Source organism: Rattus rattus, chromosome 3 (assembly GCF_011064425.1).
Source record: "Rattus rattus isolate New Zealand chromosome 3, Rrattus_CSIRO_v1, whole genome shotgun sequence".
Lineage (NCBI taxonomy): Eukaryota > Metazoa > Chordata > Mammalia > Rodentia > Muridae > Rattus > Rattus rattus.
In genome coordinates this window covers 23,484,472-23,508,029 of record NC_046156.1, presented here as the reverse complement: position 1 = coordinate 23,508,029, position 23,558 = coordinate 23,484,472, and the positions used below count along the sequence as shown (strand labels likewise).

General features: G+C 48.4%; 1 protein-coding gene across 1 annotated transcript in view; it reads right to left on the bottom strand.

The window, feature by feature from the left end:
* Positions 1-23,558, bottom strand: part of Nfkb1 (nuclear factor kappa B subunit 1) — a 113,624-nt gene that overhangs the window by 4,147 nt on the left and 85,919 nt on the right. The window contains exons 12-24 of the mRNA XM_032897276.1: positions 22,948-23,086; positions 18,422-18,568; positions 16,846-16,935; positions 15,320-15,508; positions 14,050-14,191; positions 11,862-11,976; positions 5,538-5,739; positions 4,934-5,103; positions 4,534-4,636; positions 2,365-2,489; positions 1,598-1,664; positions 1,147-1,319; positions 183-360 (exon numbers count right to left, since the gene is read on the bottom strand). Of these exons, the coding sequence (XP_032753167.1) occupies positions 183-360; positions 1,147-1,319; positions 1,598-1,664; positions 2,365-2,489; positions 4,534-4,636; positions 4,934-5,103; positions 5,538-5,739; positions 11,862-11,976; positions 14,050-14,191; positions 15,320-15,508; positions 16,846-16,935; positions 18,422-18,568; positions 22,948-23,086 (1,840 nt within the window). The remainder of the gene's footprint in view (positions 1-182; positions 361-1,146; positions 1,320-1,597; positions 1,665-2,364; positions 2,490-4,533; positions 4,637-4,933; positions 5,104-5,537; positions 5,740-11,861; positions 11,977-14,049; positions 14,192-15,319; positions 15,509-16,845; positions 16,936-18,421; positions 18,569-22,947; positions 23,087-23,558) is intronic.

The following is a 23,558-nucleotide window of genomic DNA, read 5'->3' as shown; positions in this document are numbered from 1 at the left end:
ACACGTATGCCAATGTGAGTGTCTGTGGAACTGCCGGTCTGTGTGTATGGGAGCACGGCGGGGACTGAGCAGCCACGTAGGAAGACCTGTCCAGGAAAAGACTAGGGAAAGGAAGTGTCGTGCCATGTCACAGAGCACAGAGACCCTGCCGGAGAGGAAAGAAAACCTCTCAGCCTCTTTACCTATGTGCTGTCTTGTGGAGGAGGACGAGAGAGGCAGCAAGTGGGCCTGAGCAGTGGTCACGGGGCTGGAGGCTGTGGTTTCCGGGGTGCGGAAGGCTGCCTGGATCACTTCAATGGCCTCTGTGTAGCCCATCTGTCGCAGGGCCTCCACCAGCTCTTTGACGGTCCCCCCAGAGACCTGGTAGGAAAAGGGAGAGCATGTCTGTGTGTTCAAGCCTGCCTGCAGGCTGCAAGCACCAACATCTATCTCTTCTCTGTGTCTGCTGCAGAGAGCCTGGCGGTTAGGAGAGGGCAGGGAAGGAGCACCTGAAGAAACACAGTGTTTAGGTTCTACTTCCCATCTTAGATCAAATCCTCTCAGAAAAATCACAGGAGAGATGGGGAAGGGGAGGGTGAGGGAGATGGAGAAGAAAGATGGGTGTGTGTGTGTGAAGAGATAAAGAAAAAAGAGGGGAAGAGAGGGGCAGGGGAAAGCTTTTGAGTTCACAGAGACAGGAGACTGCTTATGGTGATGTCTATGCACAGAAATCCAGTAGCTATCAATGACAGCCTCATTCAGAATATCTCCCCCATGTTTTTCTACTTTTTATTTTAGAATTGCTCTAATAGGAGTCACCCCACGGAACAATGAACCCATGGCCCCGGGTCCCCCTCTTGGACACAGGGATGAGCACACCGATCACAGCTTGGCGGGATCCCCATCTTGTGGGCAGTAGTCGTTTTCACAAGAAGGCTCTGAGAATTTGAAAACGGGGAATGCCTAGAGACAGGTAATTAGTCTTCTCAGGAAAACTGGCGTCATCCTGTCCTGGCCTAGGTCCCTTTGCCTCCCATGCCCCAGGCAACGACTGGTTTCCTTCCACAAAGTTACAACGCAGGGGAGAGGGCTGTGCCGCTCAGTGGTGTTGGCACAGTCAACTACCAATGGTTGCACACGACTCTAAAGGGTACGGCGGTGCCTTACCTCATAGTTGTCCATAAGAGTTTTAGAAGGGGCGGGACTCAGCCGGAAGGCATTGTTCAATATCCCCAGACCTAACTTCTGCGCCAGAGTGGCCCAGTTCTTGTCGGGATCAGGAATTTCCAAGAGCTTGCAGAGTTGCAGCCTCGTGTCTTCTGTCAGCTGCTTCATGTCCCCTAGGGAGGAAACGTGACTGCTTTAGCCTTCCCGGGACAATCAGTCTGAGGGGGCAAGCCATCATCCGGCTTCTGATGGAGGCAACCAAGCTTCTACAAAGTCCAGAGGCCCTGCCCAGCAGCAGCAGCTCAGAGCCACGCCACCAGGGACCTCAGATTCCGAAATAAAAGCTAGAGTGTTCGCAGCACATCCCGGCCCGGGCTGGCTTCTCCTCTCTTCCTGTAAACCACAGCACCGGGCAACAGTGGCTGAGAGAATTTGTTCTGCCACAGCTCACCTTGTGGGAGTATGTCATCAGATGTGAACACTGGCTCATATGGTTTCCCATTTAGTATGTCAAATACCTGTCGGATAGAAAAACATAAGAAAATACTCACAGAAATGAATTTAAAAATTCCTGCCGCTCTCTGAGGTGACTTTGCTGACGGTGCACAGTATAGGGATGTCAAGGGTTGGTCTTCTGTGTTCCTCGTAGGGACACCCAGCCCAGAAAACGGGCTCCCAGAGGTGCAGAGAGTCTAGACTCCTACACATCTGTCTGTCTTGGACGCATACACTGCCTACCCTGCCCTCTGGTTCTTTTCTCTTGGCCCAAACATCTAGTGTTTTCTCCTTTAACTGTAAGCTCAGTTGTGTTTTAAGGACGGTTTTAAATATGTTTATGGAAATCCACAGCAGAATTTCTAGTTTATTTGTATGTGCAGAAACCCCTTACCCGAGCTCTGCAAGCTAGCTTCTGACTGAGATGGCAAGGATTCTGGTTGTGTGCTTAGATGGGGTAACTCTTCTGTGAGTTTTGTGCCTTTCTAACCTCTCACATCTGAACTCTGACCCAATTAAGCAAACAGCTCGAACTTGGGCTCAGCTGACCTCCCTCTTGCATGGATAGGCACTTTAGGACAGAAACCCTCTGGGTAAGCAGACTCCATAAAAACAAAGGCATGCTCTTCAGGGAAGACAGTGCCAAGAAGACCATCTGTTTTTATATTCCTGAGCCGCTGGCTCCCCACCAAACACCCATGAGATGGGCTGGCCAAGGCTCACCTGCCAGTTGGCAGCCATGTCCAGGGGTGTGGTGCCTGGCACTACTCCCTCATCTTCTCCAGCCTTCTCCCAAGAGTCGTCCAGGTCATAGAGAGGCTCAAAGTTCTCCACCAGGGGGTCTGCTCCTATGGAGTCAGGCAACACAGTGTTAGGATTGCACACAGGACTCACATTTCTTTTTTTTTCTTTTTTAAAGGGGTTATTTATTCATTTTATTTATATGAGTACACCATAGCTGTCTCCAGGCACACCAGAAGAGGGCAGCAGATCACATTAGAGATGGTTGTAGCCACCATGTGGTTGCTGGGACTTGAACTCAGGACCTCTGGAAGATCAGTCAGTGCTCCTAACTACTGAGCCATCTCTCCAGCCCCAGGACTCACATTTCTAAGGACAATTTATGTCTCGCTCATTCAGGCGATTACAGGCTAGCTTTCCATTTCTGGGGAAATTTAAAACAATTTTTCACCATTTTAGTTTACTTCTACTGAAAAGGTATCCTGGGTACCCTCTATAGCCAAGGATACTATCACAAACGAAAGAGAAGCAGAGGGGGAGAGGTGGAGGAGTTATGTGAAGGGGGACTGGGAGGAGGGAGGCCGTGATTGGGATGTAAAGTGAGTGAATAAGACTCCCCCGATTTGGATTTTTTTTAACTAAATGATGCATTTTAACCTGAGGACTTGTAGGTGGCAATTTACAGGGCCAGGATGTACCTGGGGCAAAGCCCTGAACTTTCACACTTACATGTACCAATGCACACTTCTCACACTCTCTCTTGCCTGGGTGGGACAGATCTGCTTGGACAATTCTATCCTCGAGTGCTGTACTTTTGGGGCCCTAGTTCTTAAGCCACAGAGAAATATACCCCACAAGGACCCTGTGCTAAGCAGGATTTGTTGTTATGGGGAAAATGTGCTAACACGTCTTGGGCATCTTGCTTGTTCCTCAGCTGCCAGCAAGAAAACTCGAAAAGTAACCCAAATGGTAGTGCGAGTTGCCTCTCACGGCCGTCCTGGCTCTGTTCGACTCCATGTTTAACCAAGAGTGGCTGTTATTTGCTACTGTTCCATGGGGAATTCGAGTAAAACCGCTGCCATCTATTCATGCATTTACTGTTGAGATAGGACCTCTCTAGGCATCTTGGTTTGGCCTGGAACTATGTAGACCAAGGTAACCTAAGCTTGTGGCAATTCTCCTGCCTCAGCTTTCTGAGAGTTGAGATTTCAGGTGTACGTCACTATGTCTGACCAAGAGACAACATTTTTTTTTTCTCTTCAGCATAATCAGTGACTTCCAAAATGACTCACGCACAACACAACCAGGGCCTCTTTGCCTGAATCTATGAAGAGTGTGTCGTCTACAAATCTTTCCCTTATCAACCTCTGAGGTAAGTCAGGCTATGTCTGGACAGGCCCGGAATGCCAATCTCACCCACCATGTGTTAACGCTAAACACACTAGGCAGTGGAGACAGGAGCTGAGCTGGAATGTCTCCCTGTGCTTTACAGGACTAGGGAGCTAACCAGAAGAACCCAAGAACCCCAGGCCAACTGAGAGGAACACAGTGTGGAGGATAAGTCTGCAGGTCGGGCTGCGGCGCTGTGACTCAAAGCTCTCTGAGACACTGGGAGTGGGGCTTGATCACCTCTCCAGTCTGCCTACTTGGCTCTAAGATAGGAATAGCAACATGTCTCAGAGTTACTGAGGATTACGTGTGGTAAAGGAGGCTGCATGTGAGATGTCAACATGGTGCCTGGATGTACACAGGAAAGGCCTCATGCACAATAATACTAATACATGGCCCGTTTGCTTTTCCTACGACTTCGGCTTCTAGGAGACTCTTTTTGCAAAAGGGAAGTCTTTAGATATGTTCCTTCTGGGAGGCTTGTAATAGGACCAGAAACTGACAGAGCTCGAGATTTTATAGTCACTGAGTCAACCTGAACAACCCGACATAGACAGCTAACCAGGGAGAGGAAACTAACACAGGCGTCAACCCCAGGTTATCAGGCCACACCGAGCCTCACTGCAGCTGAAGTGTGACCAGCCATGCGGTTTTCATTTACCCAGGCTTCCCCAGAGCAGAAGTGCAGCTTCCGAAGGCAGCGTTGCACTTGCAGGCAGAGTTTGCTTTGCTGATGTCCATCAGTGACCAGCAGCATCTTACCTGCTGCTTTGAGAAGAGCTGCCAGCCTGGTGGACCCTCTTCCAGCCGCTATGTGTAGAGGTGTCGTTCCATCGTAGGTGGTGCTGTCCACGAGGGCGTCACCCTAAACCCGCCCACAAAGAGAGAGTTAGCAGAAGGCTCTCTCCTCTACTTGTCTACCTCCACATCTCCACGGATCCTCAGGTTATATCGTTAGCCCAATTGCTAGACTGAGCTGGCTCTGTCACTGGAGAAGTCCAGTTAGGGAGCTGGGCTGGAGGTGGGGACGCAGGAAGTGGCCTCTCTGAGCTCCAGCAGATGCCAGGCAGAGCTGAATGCTGACAGCACAGCTGGTCCTAGCGTCACTCTTTGCAAAGTTCCCTGGGGGCGTTTAGTTCAAGATCACAAGGGCGTCCTTTACCTCCAGAAGCAGGCAGCCGGCCAACGAGATGTTGTCGTACTCCACGGCCAGGTGCAGTGCCGTGCGCCCAGACTTCTGCTCCTGAGCGTTGACTTCTGCCCCAGCAGCCACAAGCAGCTGCAGACATGACAGGCTGTTGCTCATCACAGCTATGTGAATGGCATTCAGACCTAAGGCCAAGCAAAGGCAGAGATGTGGGCAAGGTTGCCAGAGCTGGGCTGTGGGGAGGAGGGACACCGCCAGGTCACGGCACTTCCGGTTTTTGTTCAGGGCTTGCTTCAAAGGCTCAGAAGGGCCACTGCTCTGTTTTTAGAAGCCACGAGCTCTATTGTGCTCCGTGAGGGAGACAATGAGCTACCAAATAAACATTCTCCACATACTCGATGCTTTCTATAAGACTACTGTTTGCCCAGGCCTGCTTTCCCACTTACTAAGTAACTCTCCCGAATCATCTTTAAGGGTAAACAGCAGAAATAACCACGACATCTGAGGAACTCCGGCTGGCAGAGAGGAGTATGGTGAAAGTCAGATGCATTTACCAAATGCCAAGCTCTTCTGCAGCAGCCGGCAGGGGAAGGTTGGCCAGCAGCGTGACTGCCCTTACCTTCGCCGTTGGGGTGGTTGATGAGGAGTGCTGCCTTGCTGCTCTTGAGGAGGACCCCGAGGACTTTATCCTGTCCTTCTTTGGCAGCTAGGTGCAGGACAGAGTTGCCCCAACGGTCCAGAAGACTCAGGTCAGCCCCAACCCTCAGCAAGTCCTCCACCACATCTTCCTGCTTGGTGATCACGGCCAAGTGCAAAGGTGTCTACACAGAGAAGGGGCAGGAGAGCCGTTGGTTATGAACATCTGTAACCCCTGGCTTCAGAACTATGCCATGGAGTCACGCTGCAGGGACATCTGTCATTCGAGGGGCTTTCTGTTCCACATGCCAGGCTCAAAGGCCCAAGAAGGGCACCAGCATCCAACAGTCAGGGTTATAGGATAAACTTAAAACGCTTAGTAGTTCTACTAAATGATTTTTTAAGCCATGTAGAAGTAAAATTAAGCTTTTTTGAATTTCCGATAGGAATCTATATCTGGTAATTCTACACAGTATCAAATCCAACCAATGCTGTGGTTTTTTTTTTTTTTTTTAAGATTCATTTATTTATTATATATAAGTACATTATCGCTGTCTTCAGACACACCAGAAGAGGGCACCAGATCCCATCACAGATGGTTGTGAGCCACCATGTTGTTGCTGGGATTTGAACTCAGGACCTCTGGAAGAGCAGTCAGTGCTCTTAACCACTGAGCCATCTTTGCAGCTCCCAATGCAGTGGTTTTAACAAGGAAATGTAAATACACTATTAAAAGAAAGCAATCAAGAAAGGGGCCGTCCTTCACAATAGTATGGAAATGCACATGCTAAACCAGAACACAGTGCTACACGCTGGCTTCAAGAGAGCCACAGTTACAAGCGATACTGCCGTGCTACCCAAGGTACTGCCGGGTTCTCCTTGGCACAGCCACCCAACACAACACTCGCCCTAAGAAAGCTCAGGCGGAAAACAACCCCAGCTACTGTGCATAAAAGGTACAGGAAAGTCTTTCTGACTACCCTGACCACAAAGTTGTGCTTCCATGGGTCTAAGGAGGATGCATGGAAAACTGTTTTCAGAAACGAGCAAGGCCAACCCAATCACGAAAGTGTCCGTCAAAGAACTGAGATCACTGATGGAGAGTGACACCTTTCAGTGTCAGCCAGTCTGTCTCGCCGGAGCTTTACAGTGAACTCCAGGCTGCCTAGTGAGGACTCCCATTCAGGGAATAATTAGTTCCCGCTGGAGAGGCAGCGGCAGGTGGGCCACCAACACAAATCACCACGGTGATACTTTAGGTGTCTAGATCTTAACCCCTAGGATTGTATCTTAAACTCGTATAAAATGTGTGGCTCAAGATATCGCTAGAATCGATCTGTGGAGCTCAGTGCTCAAACTGCCCTAGTAACCCGCTTCTGTCACAGATGGACAGGTAGGCATGGTGCAGGTGCTTACTGCAGCATTCTCCTCAGAAGCAATGAGAACAAACAAGCTGTCCATGGAACTGATGGATAAACGCCGTAGAGAGCCCAGACAGGACACAGTACAACGCTACGCACACATCCACAATCTACGTACACATGGATTGACTACTCGTTCGTTCATTCACTCCCTTTAGAGACAGTCTTGCTTTCTGCCCAGCCTGCACTGGACATCTATAGTCAAGGATTCTTCCTGACTCAGCCTCCCAAAGAACAGGAACTAACACATATGCAGCCATGTTTGGCTTAGGGAAAAAGTCTTAGAGAGCTATCCATGTACTTATGCACATACGAATAGTGAAATGTGACTAGGGCCTGTTGCAATTTTCTAATTGTAACATCGTGTTAAGTAGGATGTGACTGCTGGGGGGAAACTAGGAGGTGAACTTCCGGTTCAATCTTGGGGGAGGGGGGGAGGGATATATAGGTCTTCTCAGTTTAATTTTGCAAAAGTTATGAATTGGGAAAGTACTTTAAATTGAAACTTAAAGGGAAAGGCTGGTGTGGGGTAGGAAATGTATGTGTAAAACCGTGCAGACTGCATGCGAGTACACTAAAGAATACAAGTCTTTCCAGAGCACACGTCTGTAGGCAACACCCGGAAAAGAACTCTTGGGAACGGGGACCTGTCAGAGTCTATGCAAAGGCGATTCTGGGTTCCCAAAAGCATAAACTTCTATGTTATTTCAGAATTGTGCTTATAATGAACTTACAATAACTACAAACATGGCAATAGCGAGCCTGGGACACATTCTGTGGGAGCTAACACAGGTAAATGGCCGACGTCACTCACACACTGGAGGATGCAGGAGGGGAACGCAGTTTAAAGACTTCAGACTCCGTCCTTTCTATGCCACACTTGGGCTACTCTAGAGAGGGAGTGGGTTCCGACAGATGGCCACTGAAATGTACCATGGTTAGTGGAAGACAGGCGGGGAGAGTGTTTGAGATAACTTACAAATAATCCAAATTACTTAGAGGACTGTATACTGTTCTGTCAAGAATAGTTATTACCTCATGTGTGATGGTGCAGATCCAGCTCACAGGACTCTGAGGCAGGAGGATTGCCATGAATTTTGGGCCATTTTGGCCTACATAGTGAGTTCTAATTTTGTCTGCATTATATTGTAGGATCTTGTCTAAACGACAATAACAAAGCAAAACCAAACCAAAGGGGGGAAAAATAAATAAAAAAAAAATAGTTCTCAAGCTGGGTGTGGGAAACCTATCTGTGGTCCTGGCACCCAAGAAAACATAGGATTGACAGTTCTATGTCAACCTGGGTTACACAGCAAGTTCTAGGCCAGTCTCAAACACAGGAAGATCCTCTCTCAAACAAAACAAAACAAAACAAAACAAAACAAAACAAAACAACCCCACGAAGCCAAACAAAGAAACTCAACAGTTACCAGAAACACAAAAGCTGCCAGTCACTTAGTATGTCCCTGAGGCTAAGGTGGAAAAAGTAGGGGAGAAGGAGGGTCTGGGGGCTCCAAATCAGAGAGGCTTTTGGCTTATGCACACTGGAGAGGTTCCATACATGAAGAGCTGGTTCACACACAATGGAGCCTGCTTCCGAAGATCCTATTGCCAACAGCCAACAGGGCTTCCTGAATCCAACCTCCAGCAGCGGAGGGAAGCAGTTTTTGCAAGGAAGACTAGGAAGTAACCACTTCCTCTTCTTCAGTTTATTCTTATATTTGTGATGGCTAAAAAGGCAATCTGCCAGTGTCTGCCATGAGGTGGCGTGGGTGCGGGGGTGATGTCCTCCGTGAGGGTGTGAGAGCTGGAGAACCGGCCCTGCCCTTCACAGGCTGCAGCACTTGGGAGAGTGGGCACCACACTCTGGGCAGCGCAGCAGAGCTGGCTCTGGAGGCATGGGTGTGGGTGAGCCACCAGGAGGGCATGAGAGCAGGAAAGCTGACTCTGACTCCTGCTGATGGCCACACTTGGGTGGCTCAGCCAGAGCCGTGTTGGAGAGCTCACCCTGGTGGTGTGGATGAAGGAGAGCCAGTGGGCTGACCAGCTCAGCTACTCCCTAGGCCCAGATCCGGGGTTCTGAGAGGACCCACCCCAAAATCTATATCATCTGCAAATGGTTGAGATGTGTGAAAGGGTCAGTCAAAGCTGCAGGATCTCCACGACATGGGGAAATAGCAACGCAGAGGAGTCTCCATGAGGATCCAGTAACCGTGGTGTCACAGAGGACCAGTGATTCATTGCAATGAACATTTGCAAGTGAAGGTGTGTGGACAGAGGGGTACACTGTGGGACACGCTGTGACATACTACGGCTTCCACGTTGAGATGTTTTCTATGCTTTTTTTTTTTTTTTGCTTTTGTTTTTCCTGTTATTTGAGTGTTTTTTATTTTGTGGGGAGGCTGCAGGGCAGAGGGCAGACATGAGGAGATGGGGAGATGCGCGAAACTGGGATGCACGGCGTGAGGCTCACGAAGGTTCCATAGACAGTTTTTAAAATCTGCCTAAAAGTTTGGAAAATTAAACTTTTGGGACCCAATGACTTTCCAAATATCTACAGTACCCCAAGATGGCATGGAAGCCTGAGGAAAACCGATCTTGAGGTATACATTTAAAGTAATACCTGATCCTAGTTATTTCACGATTCTGTGAAGGCCCCAAGCTCCCCCTGGACATGAGTCGCTGCAGACAGAAGTGCGGAGTGTCCTGCAGAAAGCAGCTGCGCTCCTCTGTGAGGAAAGTCACTGAGAACTGAGAGCTGCAGGCCAACAGATTGGTCAGCCTTTTCTTTGGTGTGGGGGACCAGAGCCAAAGCTTTAAACATGTGATCCACTGCCAGCCTCCTGTTTGTGTTTTTCAAAGTAACTTTAAAATATTGAATTAAAAAAATAAGAAGTAATTTAATGATTTCTTTTAAAATAAAAATGTTTCAGCTCTTTGTTTTAGTGAGTATGTGTAGACAATTTCCTTCCTTCCTTCCTTCCTTCCTTCCTTCCTTCCTTCCTTCCTTCCTTCCTTCCTTGTTGAGTGTGTGTGTTCAGGGACGTGCATGCAGAGGTCAGAGGATAACGTGGGTGTTGTTCCTTGCCTTCCACAATGTTTTGAGGCGGGGCCTTTTGTTCCTCGATGCATATGCAAGGTGCTTTCCTCCAGACAAGATGGGAGGTTGCTGCTACTAAATCTGGCTCGGTGACGGTCTGGTCTGGAGATCTGAACACTGGTCCTCATACTCGCACCCCAAATACTGCATCCACTGAGTCATCTCATTGTTTCTAATTTCCTTTAAAATAATGATTATTACTATTATTTTTTAAATTTAACGTGACATCACATGCCAGGAACTGTGGTACAAGCTTGTCAATCCCATACTCAGGAGGCTGAGGTGGGAGGCTGATAGTTCAATACCATCCTGGGCTATGTGTGTGTGGGGGGGGAGGAGGGAGAGGGAGAATCCTGGATATAACAACTTGAATAACTTGTTTTAAAAATGGAGTTAGCGTGGTTGTATGGAAGGGTATGCGCTCAGCTCTGAGTGTAGTCCCAAGCACCAAAATGAACCAAAAAAAAAACAAACAAACAAACAAACAAAAAACCCAAAACACCAAAAAAACCAAAACCAAAACCCACACAAACAAACAAACGCCAAGTAAGAACTCCACTAGTTCTTGTCTCTTCTAAGCACAAATTATGCATGGTTATTGGCCACAGTTTTGCAATGAAAGCAACATAACCTGGAAGCAGAGGTCTCAGCACCATCCTGGCTGTGGGATCAGAAAGACACACTGGGCAAGTGAGTTCAGAGAAACATAAAAGTCAACAAGAGGAAAAGACCAACAGACCCAGAAAAGGGATGGAGGGGTAGGAGAGGGAGGGGTAGGAGGGGGAGGGGTAGAAAAGGGGGAGGGGTAGAAAGGGGAGGGGGTAGGAGAGTGGGTGGGGTGAAAGGGGAGAGGGGTGGGAGGGGGAGGGGTGGAGGGGGGGTAGGGGGAGGGGGGGAGGGGGGGTGGGAGGGGGGGGGTGGGGGGGGGGGGGGGGGGGGGGGGGGGGGAACGCCAATAGGGAGGGGTGGGAGGGAGGGGTAGAGTGGGGAGGAAGAGGGGTGGGGGAGGGGGTGGAGGGGGAGGGGGAGGGGAGAGGGGAGGGGTAGGAGGGGGAGGGGTGGGAGAGGGGAGGGGGTAGGAAGGGGGGAGGGGGGAGAGGAGGGGGGGTAGGAAGGGAGGGGGGTAGAAGGGGAGGGGGAAGGGGGGGTAGGGGGGGGAGGGGGCACAAAGGGCTGGAGAGAATTAGAGGTGAGGGAGGAAGGAGGCCACCGTCCTGTTTCTGCTTGTGGAGTTTCTGATTTGCTTTACCTCAGCATCTTCATCTATCCTCAGTTGACTGCGCCACCATCTCCAGCTGGTTTCTCCTGGAGTTTTCCGTCCTCCCTACCTTCTCAAACCTGAGCTGGTTCCTCTTCCTGTTACAGCCTTTCACCTCTCCAGGAGCTGACCTCAGAGCCTTTCCTCCACACACACTGTAAATACCCTTCCTCGGACCTCAAAATTCTCACAAAGCACTGCGTTTTGAACCTTGATTTTCTTTTTGACTGTCTCTCCTGACAGCTGTGACTTTTCTCCCCTAGAATCTCCCTCAAAACTATCAACTCTGACTTCTAGATCTTAAAGTTTGCTTTTCTAGAAGATGGTGAATTTCCATGCAGCGTGATTGTCATCAAATCCATGATCCCACTCGTCTCTTTATAAAATAGCTTTCCCAGCTAAAGATACTTTTAAGATACCACTTATGAAAGGATGTTGTTTTCTTGTTTCCTGTTACCGATAACAGCACACACATGTATTACAAAGTAAACCTTTTCTCTTCTTGACTGTCTTGAGGTGGCTGCTTACCTGATACAGATCGTTTCTCATGTTGATGATGTCATCAGAGATCGAACCAGATGTCACTTCTAAAAGATCCCTCACGAGCTGAGCATGAAGGTGGATGATGGCTAAGTGTAGGACACTGGAATGAACACGGTGGTGATAATTAACTGGGGGCTTAACAAGTGACAGTAACAAAAAAGTCAAGAAACGACGGAACTGAAGACTGAATCTAAGTGTTAGGCATAGCTTTCTTTGGCCCTCCCCATGTACTGATCTGAGATGACATGATTTCTCTGGAGGACTTCTCCCACTGCCCATCGCAGATTACTATATGCTGATTGTGCCCACCTGGCCGTGGGAGTGTTAATGTCTGACCAGACACGTGAAGTGCAAAGGCACCTGCCCTGTTGGTCGGAGACCAAATGGCCTTAAGCTCCAAGCCAGCTCTGTCTCTGTGACTCAGACCCAGGCAGCTCTCCCTGGTCTTTCCCTGACAGAGCATGAACAAAGGCAATGCCCAGGCGTAGGGACAGTTCGGGAAAACTCAGTTGCTGTTTTTAAGCAAGATCTTGTTACTTATCCCTGAAGGATTTCATGTAGCAATACTTTTCAGGGAAGACCACAAAGTTGCTCTTTAGAGGATCCTGTGTCGGTGTTGACTACAAGTGAAGCATGCCTGCTTTGATGAGAGGCACTGTAGCCACACCTCAGGCTTCATTGTGGCTCCTGATGGAACCCTGACAGAAGTGAGGCTTGTGAGACGTGATGGAGAAGTGATGGAGACGTTCACACATCGAGTAAGAGGGCTTCAAAAGCTACTTCAACATTTCCACGTGAGGCTCAGAGCTTCACAGAAGTGCATCCCCTCCCCCTCAGATTCTCATACCCCTGGGGGAATTTCCCCAGTACCAGAGGGTTCAATATTTTTTCCTTATTGTATTTTCTATGATGACTAATGGTGACAGGGTCCAAATATGACAAGCTGAATAAATATGAGAAACCAGGATATTCCCTTATCTACACTTCTGAGTGGGTCTTCTGTGTCTCCCAGGTCTCACACCCCTAGCCTCTCAGAGAGCCTGCTTGTTGAAGTCTTGGACGAGGCTCTGTGTATTGTCCTCGCTTAGGCAATGCCGGCCACTGTCTCGGCTGCCCCATGGCCATCCAGTGTCCTTACATGTATCCTTGCGTCCTTCAGATATCAGTGTTCCACTTCCTACCATGCTTGCCCTCGTTACTCATGAGCTGAGCCAGTCCTTAAAGATGGCACCTGAGGTACCGATGGGTGTGCGCCCTGGTTATCCGCTCTGTTTTGTGGTTATTTGCTATTGAATGCTAACGGGATGATTTCCCGCTAAAGGCGCCTTCTGCTATTCAGGGCTTTTTACAGAGAAGGTTCTCTGGGTTCCTCTTGTACTGTAGGACAAGGCCAGCGGTTATACCACATCCTTAGTTACACTGCAAGTGACGGGGACAAAGGTCTCTGTACGAAACCCCTGAGGTTGGCATCCTCCTAAAGCATTTTGTTTTTAAACTGAGACTTACCACGGCACTCCCAAATGCTGCCACAGAAAAGGACTCCTTTTCAGCGTTAATGCTATTTTAGGACCCCCTTAGATAAAGCACTTGAATCTCAAGACTGCTGTCTCTGGCTATTTTTATAGGCTTTTAGATCATTTCAGAAGGCTCAATGGAAGGACTAAGAGAACACTTTAGGAAGGAGCCAGGTGCCTTTGCAAACGGAACCTCAGGAATAGAAAGCAGGCTTGGCGTCTGGAATGTCAGACTCCCACGCAGCCTGGCCTGGAGCTGAGGCAGAGCCTGGTCCACTCACACACTAGAGACCACGGAGAAGCAGCCAGGAGCTAGGGAAGAAAGGCATTTCCTCTTAGTTACTGTACTAATGTCTTTACCAGGCTTTCCCTTGGGTACACTGTGACAATAACGCCTCAGGGACTTGGCGGGACTGTCAATAGTTTTCTCAACTATTATTTTACACACAAGGCAAGGGTTTAAAATTAACACGCTCACATACCTGAGTCTTCTCGCCCAGGGAGGCAGCACACTGGAGGCCTTGTCTGATGAGGGCAGAGCTCTGTTTTGACTACAGCCCCAGAGTGTTCCCTCTGTAGGCGGCCTGCACCAGCAGTATCCCTTGCTTATCCCTATCCTGAGACAGCATTTGCTGTGCAGCCGTCCCCACTCCACTCACCTGTCCCCGTTCTCATCCTGCACCGCGGTGAGATGGCGCTGTACCGCCAGCAGCATCTTCACATCTCCCGTAACCGCGTAGTCAAAGAGGGCGTTGGCATGCCGCTTGGCGAGCTGCAGCGCCTTCTCAAGAAAGAGGTTATCTGCAAGGCAATGTCCACAACCACAGCTGAGTCTCACTTGCTCGCCCTACGTGTGTAGCTGAAAAAAATGTTCCTTTTGGCGCTTCTGGGCTGTGTTGACTAGAGAAAGGCACAGTTGGGCATTGTCTCACTGACAGATGATACAGTTAAGAGTTTGATTTTAAAGTTAAAGTGTCTGTGGGCCGCAAGGAGCCACCTAGATATAACTGCTATTTTAAGAAGAACAATCAGCGTCAGTGATTTAAGGGGAGCAACCAATCTCAGGGTACTCAGACTTTGCCATAATTTTGAATAACCAATCATTTTTGTAAACAAATTCTCTTCTGGAATCCAGTCTGAGCTAAAGTGAAGGAACATGCCCTTCCAGTCCCAGGCAGACTCAGAAAGAAAGCCCTAGCATTTTTGGAAAATTTATTGTCTTAAGGTCAAGGGATGGCAAACTGGGAGCTCAGCACAAATGGACGAATCTAGCCTGTTTTCTTATGGCTCAGTAGACATATACTGTGCGTGTCAAGGGAGGTATTTAAGAAACAGAATAAAAGGACAGTGCAAGACAGTAACCATGTATGGTCACCATCCATGTCTAAACAGTTACTATGTATGGTCACCACGTCTAAATAGTTACTATCTCTTCACAGACCACTTCTGACCTAGAATCATGACTCATATGCTAATGAGGCCTGCTCTCAGGAAGCATTTCCTTCTCATTCTGCTTCTTCAAGGAGGGCAAAAGAAAAGAAGGAAAAGTCCCATTTTCGGGCAAACATCTTCAAGGAGGCAGCTGAGCTGGCTGCTGGGAGGCACGTGAAGGACATGGAAACTTCCTTGTGACCTGGGCCAGGGACAACGTGAGTTGCCTCTTCTCATACCCAGAACTGCATATGACTGGACAATGTACGTGCAAGTTTCTGCATTTTATAGTCAGATCTGATGCTGCAAAGGTGAATGGTTCTACAAGACGCCTCTCTTGCAAGGCCCAGGGCACCGGGCAGAGCACTCAAACGAGATGCTGACCCATCAGCTTTAGATCAGCAGGAAGGAAACCTGTCTTCTGGAGACAGCTTCCTGTACCTAGAATTGCACCCTCCCCAGCTGTCCCTGGAAACCCTCGTGGGCACGCTCACCTACCCTGAAACCCCACATCCTCTTCCTTGTCTTCCATGGTGGATGCTGGGGCAATTGCTTCGGTCTTGGTGCTGGCCATGAACAGGCTGGGCCCCTCACCTTGTGTTTCTTTCTCAGGGGGATTCAGAATCTCCCTGTCGTCACTCTCGGCACAATCTCTAGGCTCATTTTTAAATTTGGTGTTTGTGGTGCCTAGGAAAAAGTGCAAAAACATCAATGTTTTTCTTAGTAAAAAATCTTTTAATTAAGCTATAACTCACTGTCTTGACACAGGGCAGAAGAAAGGAAGACAGGAAGGAGGGATGTCGGCTGAAAATGGAAAACTATAAATATTTATAACATAAGTAACGTGCTCTGGACATATATTTCCTTATTTCTTTACTCTTTCAGACAGGGCTTTGCTGTGTAGCTTTGGCTGGCCTTGAACTCACAAGCAGTCGGCCTGGCTCTGCCTGCCAAGTGCTGGAACCAAAGACGTGTGCCGTAACACCTCGACTGTTTCAGACATATTTCAAACATTCAGAAACAATTCAAAAGCTTGTCTTTCCAACACTCACATCTTATTTCTGCAGCCAGATTTGGCGAGTCCCACCCAAAATGTCCCACAAGGTCAAGGTCACACAGTGACATTCTCTCTCAAACAAAACCAGACAGAAACAAGAAATGAATCTCAGTTTGGTTACCTGTGAAGAAGAAACGTGAGAGAAAGTTCTGCACGCTGAGAGCCGGTTGGAGTGTAAGGTTATTTTCTTTCCTAACGCTGAGTAACGAGGGAAGGGAGCTGTGCAGAGCTCATTCCCCTCCCGTGTGGCCCCTTCTTGTGTGCCATGTCTGAATATGGTTGCTGTCGGAACCATGTTATGTGACAGGGCGACAGGTCAGACTCCCGGGCAGACCTGGTACAGAACCTGATCCTGCTGCTGTGTCTTCCGAGAGTTTCTGAAGCTCACCTCTGTCCAGAAGGGGCTGGGCTTAGTGTTCGCCATGCACAGGGGTCATGAGGTTGTGGGTAATGGGAATTCTGTTTTATGGGACAAATGGTGACCTGATTATAGGATAAAACTATAATGTCAGTTAAGATCTTTAAAAAAAGATTACAGTGATGTGTGCATCTGGCATGAATAGGCGCTATGTATGAAGAGACTTTATAGAATGATTTCCATGGTACCAAAGAATGGTTTGTAGAAGCCATGAGCAGCCCGTAACCACAGCTACTCAGAGGATGCCCAAGAGTGGAAACGGCCTGGCGCCACACAAAAAAAATTGATTTCAAAAGGGTGGGATGTGAGGTGAAGGGTCAGGCACGAAGGTGGCATTTCCACGTTTGCGGAGCCAAGTCTGTATCTTCTGTCTAAAGCCTCTGTTCTGCCTCCATAAATACAGTGTGATGAGCAGATATGTGTCAGGGGTGTTCCTTATGCTGTCCTAGAATAATGTGAAGTACGAATTTACCGGAAAGTTCTTTCCTCAAGCTTTTAAGGACGATCCTGATGCCCACGCAGTGTTCTCGGTACTCAGCTCTGACTTACCATGGGTGATGCCTGTGTTGGATTTAGTGGCTCCGGGATGGAACGCAATCCCACCGTAAGCAGGAAATCCATAGTGCGGGAAGCCATACCCTGAACCAGCAATGAGACAAAGGGAACATCAGGGAGATTTTTAACACTATGGTGACCCACTCAGGGGAGGCAGGCCTTGGTGTGGGGAGGCGCTGGCCTACACAGGCTCCGCCAGAGTTAGCAGGGTACACTGTGGGAAACGGACAGTTCAGTTTCACTGTGGCAACCCAGGCAGTGCCCAGACTGGCAGCCTGGACAACTTAATGCGGAGCAGGCCCTCTCCTGCCAGAGAAGGGAAAAGCTGATGGTAAGCCATCACACCAAGACTCAGACCTACAGTAACATAGGACGACCCCTGGTGAGGAAAACCCAGTACAGTAATATACTGATACTTTAGTGGAAAAAATGGTCAGCACGTTCATTTTCAGTGGAAAGATGAATGATAAATTTCTCGAGAGGACCAGCCAGCACTTAACACCACACTCTCTGACATACAGTTTGAAGCGTTTACAGGTTATCTGGAATAAAGGAAAGCCATGCTCAGCACGGTATCTTACACAGAAAACAGGAAACAGCACTGAAGTCAGTTATGCTATAGGTATGAGTCATTGAACAGCGCACTTAAGTATGCTTCTATAAGAACTGCGTTTCCATAGAAATGCTTAAGCTAACATCTGAGGCGACAGCGGCGTCACCCGGCACCCGTAAGCATGACGCAACGCTGGTCAAAAGCTGACATAAATAGATGGTTGGAATCCACGCGTGGGGATCGCAGCTGTGCCCACGAGAAGCTCATAAATATTTACTGTGCTACCTACGTGCGTGGCAGTTAGGAGGGGCAGTGCACGTACTGTCAGAGCGCTGCCCTGGACGGGACTATGCTGTGCAGTCATAGTGTACCCGTCTACCATGCAGTGGGTATGAGAGCTGCTTCCCCAGAATAATGGACCAACTGCTCCGCCAAAAGAATAGGGGTAGGGAGGGAGAAATACTCAAAAGTGACTCGAGAAAGGTTTTCTTCCAGGAACACTTCAGTTGGCTTTTTTCTTACAGTTTACATATTATCCCGAAAGAGATAATATGTAACCCAAGGCCCCCAGAGTATCCATCCTTAAAGCTACAGACGCATACAGACCCAGGTAAAGGTGACAATGTAAAAAGACAGAAGGAGATGAAGAACAGTAGCTCAGAGTAACAGGGCAGCCATAACAGCCGACTGTGAAAACAGTTTTGTGCATGTGGTCTCTCTCTCTGTCAACACAATGGTAATATTTTTAGACTCGAGCTGACCGCGTGTAACTGAAACCACAGAAAGTGAAACTGGATGAGGGGGGTGTGCGGGGGGGGGGTGCTGTACCTTAAGATGAACATATATTTCTTTGAAAAAAATTTTTTTACGTTTGTAGGAAATGTTCCATTAATTTGAAATCTGATGGTTAGTAAATGTCACCAACACTCAATGGGCAGGCATGTTTGGATACCTGGGAAGGAGACCTGTCCCCTCCTTAACATGAAAGGCTTTAGACAGGAGAGATGTTTCTCGTACCTGGGCCAGGACTTCCGGTATTCCCTCCGCCGCCACCGCCACTACCGAACATGCCTCCGCCACCCGCTCCCGCTCCACTGCCGCCGCCGAAACTGTCGGAGAAGTTGGGCATGAGCTTCTGGCGTTTCCTCTGTACTTCCTCCTTGTCTGCATTTACAGGAAGGGAAACCAGAAGGGAAAGACTGATTGGGTTCCACCAGCAGCCGCAGAGAGACGATGGATTCGCATGGTATTTTTAAATGCATTAAAGGGAAATAACAGGCACCCAAGGAGGAAGCACGGTATTTATTCCAAAGGACAAGAAGACCGAGAGCTCGCCTCAGAGACCACAGTGTGGCACACGCCCAACTCCACTGTGCCACGTTCCCTAAGTTCCCAGTGCTAGTGAGAGAGCTCATTGCTCCTCAAGATTTAGATAACCCAAAGACGCACTTTTTTTTTTTTTTTTTTAAAATAAAAAGCACTTTTACTGCTTTATTTACTCTGAGATAAGAACCTCACCATGCAGCACTAGCTGCCTGGAACTTACTATGTAGACGAGTTTGGTTCTGAACACAGAGTCAACTGCCTCTGCCCGGTGAACGCTAGGATTGGAGGTGTGCACCGCCCCATCCAGCTAACATTCTGAACAGTTGTCCTTGTTTGCCTGAGACGAGTGCAAGGAACCAGCTTACCTTTCTTACGACGTGCACTGAGCGAGGAAAGGGGAGAGAGAGAAGGGACACACCTCTTACTGTCGAGGACCCTCAGTTTCGAGGCAAAGAGGGACTTAGTGGAATGGACCATGACGGATGTATCAGACCCTCACATGAAATCATGCGAGAACAGATTCACGACTCAACAAGCCTTGGTAAAGACTAGACTATGGTCAAGGAACAGGGGATATTCTGGGAAGACATGGAGGGATTTCTGGAGGAATAACATGGGTGGGTGCTTTTGGTAATAAAGACAAGTGTTTGTCTGGGGTGAAAGAGAGTCTTGAGAATTGGGGTCGCACACATTGAGGAGCCCCAGGAATATGAATCTGAGGGACTTGCTTAGAGGAGACATACTGCCATGTCTTAGAGAATGACATGCAGAGGACACATCTATCACTGTATGTAGGACATCTAGAGTCAGACTCCAAGGAAGACAGTGCAGACACGAGGCAATGGAGACCCACTCCTTACTGGTTATTGTGATAAGAGAAATACAGTAGATTCTAGATACACAGAGAAGGTCTACAGAGACATTTTGACTCTTAGAGTCCAGCATAAAGAAGGCTTCTGGAACACCAGGTCCTCTGAGACTTAGCTTGCTGCTCCTCACAGAGTTCTGTGTTTCTCTCGTCTCTCGCTGTGTGTGTTCCTCACTGGCCCAGGTGTCCTCTCTAATTCTGCTACTGCAATGTGATCGGCGGCCATTGTGCCCTCAGCTCTGCCATGGCCTGTCTGACCTTCAGCCGCCATGTTCTCAGTCCTGTCACTGTGTGGGAGATCTGCCACATCCTCCTGTTCCTTTGTTCCCATTTCCTTGTGCTCTGGGAGTAGCTTGGCAGATTTTGTTGCTGTTGTTTTGTTTGTCTTTGGGGCTGAGAAGCGAAGGTGGTTTTATGTTCACATTAAACAGTCAACACAGTGTTCTCTATCCAGGAAATAGGCCAATACTTAACAACTGTCCTGTGTCTGACTGATCGATGCCGGTTTTCATCATTGTCTATGTTCGGAAAAATCTCGACTTTTCTAGTTCTGTGGGTGCTTGCTTCTGTCACCCCACGGAGAGGCACAAGGACTTATGGGCTGACTATGTTGGACAGTCTACTGCAGCTGACAGGGAAAGAGGGATAGCACAGTCCCTGGGAAACCAACCCTGGGCACACCAGGATAATTAGGAGGAAAATGACTGAAAGGAGTGAATTTGAAGTGAAGAGACCGGCTACTTCCTAACTAATGAAATATTGTAGAAATATTTATAAAGTTTCCCACCAGTTATACCAAAACTGATTGCTACATCCATTAGTCGGCCGGTGAACTGTTGGTCTCACATAGAATATTATTCCACGGTAGAAACATGAAACACACGACAGGTGTCTTTGGAAACGATGTCTCATCCTGTGAGCATGGGGAGCTTCACTTATATTTCACATGTGTCATTCGTATTCATGCTGACCTAGAAAGATGTGTGTCTGAGGTTTGCTGACGAAACCAGAACTTTAGGGAATCCCATCCTCTAATCCAGGCATTAGAAAGTTCCCACTCTGCTGGGGTCGAATGCCCAGGAAGCTGGGTCTTTTCTATTGTACTCTTCGGATGCAGACACCAGCAGGAGAGGTTGCCTGGGAACCAAATTCTCAGGGTTTCTAGGCTCACGTCCTGTGTAGGTAACCTGCAGTTTCTCTTCTTTTTCTCATGATTCTGCACCAGCAACGATAACGATAACGATATTTTGAAGGCACATTTCAGGAGATAGACTATTCTTTGCTCAGCAAAATAATTATTTTTTTTCTTTCTGTTTTCAGAGGGCAGAGACTCTAGGTAAAGCAGTAATTTCACTTTGCCTTGTGTGGACAGAAGGATCTAGAAGACCTCAAGCTGGTAAGGAAGGAAGTAGGCCAGCCACAGAGCTCACCATAAACCTGGCCCAGGAATGGGGAGGATGTACCTCAAAAAGAGACATGGCCTCTCAGAAATTCTTTCTAAATGGTTCCACCAGAGCAGAAACTTGGTCACCATCAGGCTTTGCCCTCAAGGGACTGACACTTGGGGGTCTTGGTGCACCTGTACCTTTGTGGTTCCCAACCTTACCTAGGACCCTGCACCTGGTGACCTCCTCTCCATCCTCATTGCCTCTGAGACAGACATTTCTGATTTTATCAGACCCAGTCCTTGTGTAGCCTCCACGTTCATGGATCTCTTCTCAGAACCACGACTTTCAAAACTCATAGAACAGAGAGAGGTACAAAGAGGCTGCACTGTGTATCCCTTCACAAACTCTGTGGGGCCAGGGATTCTCTTCAATGCTGTGTTTCCATCCACTTGAGTCATGCCTCTGACTGCCTCCTTCCTGTACTTGACACCAACTGGAATATGTTTACACCAAGCTTCTCTTTAGGCTCTTCTCCCTTGATCCTCTTATCCACTTAACCATGCCATGAATCTCTATTCTGGAAACCCTAGAGCAATCTGACACTCTGACTCTCTCTTCCTTTCCCTTCATCCAAGGCCCGGGTTTCCACAGCACCACCACGGCAGTGTCTGCTGGATGCTCACTTGTGGGTGCTGGAACCTTTTCTATCCCTGCTGAGGCACCACTGAGTTCTAGCAACATTATGGCTGTATCATTCCAGACTATGCAGGCAGGCCTGGCCATCAGAGACAAAGAAAAGCCTTCAGCTACCCCACAAACACTCCACTGCCCGGACCTGGCCTCCCTCACCTAAATCAACCTTCCTCAGTCTGTACAGCACTCACAGAAGTCATTTCTTCCTGGACACATGCCAGGCAGAGGCCACACCTCTGCCTCTGAGCATCTCTCTTTTATGAGCAGAGCCTTGACTTCTATTCATCTTCAGTAACGTGGCAAATGGCTTCTCACTGTAGGGGGACTCTCCGGATGTTTCTTTCGACCAAGGGACCCAGGGCTGTTTCCTCGACAGTTTCATACGGTTTGTGGATGCTTTGCTTTGGGTACTTATAGTTGGAGAACTTGGATTACAGCTCAATGGTAGAGCATTTGCCTAGTGTCTACAAGGAGAGTACGATGCCTATCATTTCAGATGGCGTCATAAATTGCATTTTAACTATAGTGTACCTTTCCCGATGTGTCCTCTGTGAGGAAGTACAGCAACTATCTCACTTTAGAGCTCTGTGCTGGATAGTGGCTGAGCTTTCTGTTTAAAACTTGAGGGCTGCTGAGTCACTGGAAAAACGTGAGTTTCTGTTTGTTTGTTTGTTTTTCACGTTTCCTTTCCTCCCCGCCCCGCCCCCTCCTGCACATGCTGCAGCACGCCTGTGGAGGTCCACGGACAGCTTCTCCCAGGTAGGTCTCTCCCTTCAGCACACAGGATTGGGGTTCAGACTCAGGTCAGGCTAAGCAGCATGTGCTTTGCCCACTGAGCCAACTTGATGGCTCCATACTAGATTCTAATACTCAGTGACAGGCTGTCAAATGTCTAGGTCTCCATACTAGATTCTAATACTCAGTGACAGGCTGTCAAATGTCTATGTCTCCATACTAGAACTCAGTGACAGGCTGTCAAATGTCTAGGTCTCCATACTAGATTCTAATACTCAGTGACAGGCTGTCAAATGTCTAGGTCTCCATACTAGATTCTAATAGGGGCTGTCAAATGTCTAGGTCTCCCATGAGTTTGGCAACACTGCAGTAACATAAATGATTGGGGCTAATTCCATGACCATCATATATGACCTTCCTTGTCCCCAAAACTAAAGAGAACATATCCAGGCAGCAGCTTCTGGGAGGCTGGGTAAAGGAGGTGGCCCACTGATCTTTCAGAGCAAGCACGAGAGTCCAAGCCACCCAGGTACCTTTGATTTCGGGGTAGTAGAGAAAGGGTTTCGGTTCACTAGTTTCCAAATCTGATTTTCTCCGAAGCTGAACAAACACGGAAGCTGGCTTTGTAATGTTGACATCCTTATACTTCGGTGTTTTGAAGACAATGGCAAACTGCAAGGTACAAAAGACCCAGACATTAGTGTAGGACATTTGTTTTCTAGCGGTGGTGAGCATCGGGCACATTCTATATGCGTCCATGTATACTCTAAAGTGTGCTGAGACCCAGCACCTGGAGAAAGTTCACGTTAGTACCTTATACCCATACTTATGCCCCCGGGAAAATAAAACCTAACAGCAAGAGAAGGACGGGGTGTGGGAGCACATGGCACCGGGCTGCCTCTGTCAGCCATGCTGAGTAACACTGTGCAGGAGGTGTCCCATGCTAACCCTGGGAAGTGCTGGGATAAATAAGGAACTGTGCAGACTTAGTTTCATTTTTTCTATGGTTACATTCATAAGGATCAAGATTTCATACGATATAGGATTTCATACGATATAGGAGGAGCACAGGGCAGTATGTGCTGATAATTCTCCCTGCCTCCCTACCCCATCCATGCGCTAACTTCCGATCCTAGAGGGAGCT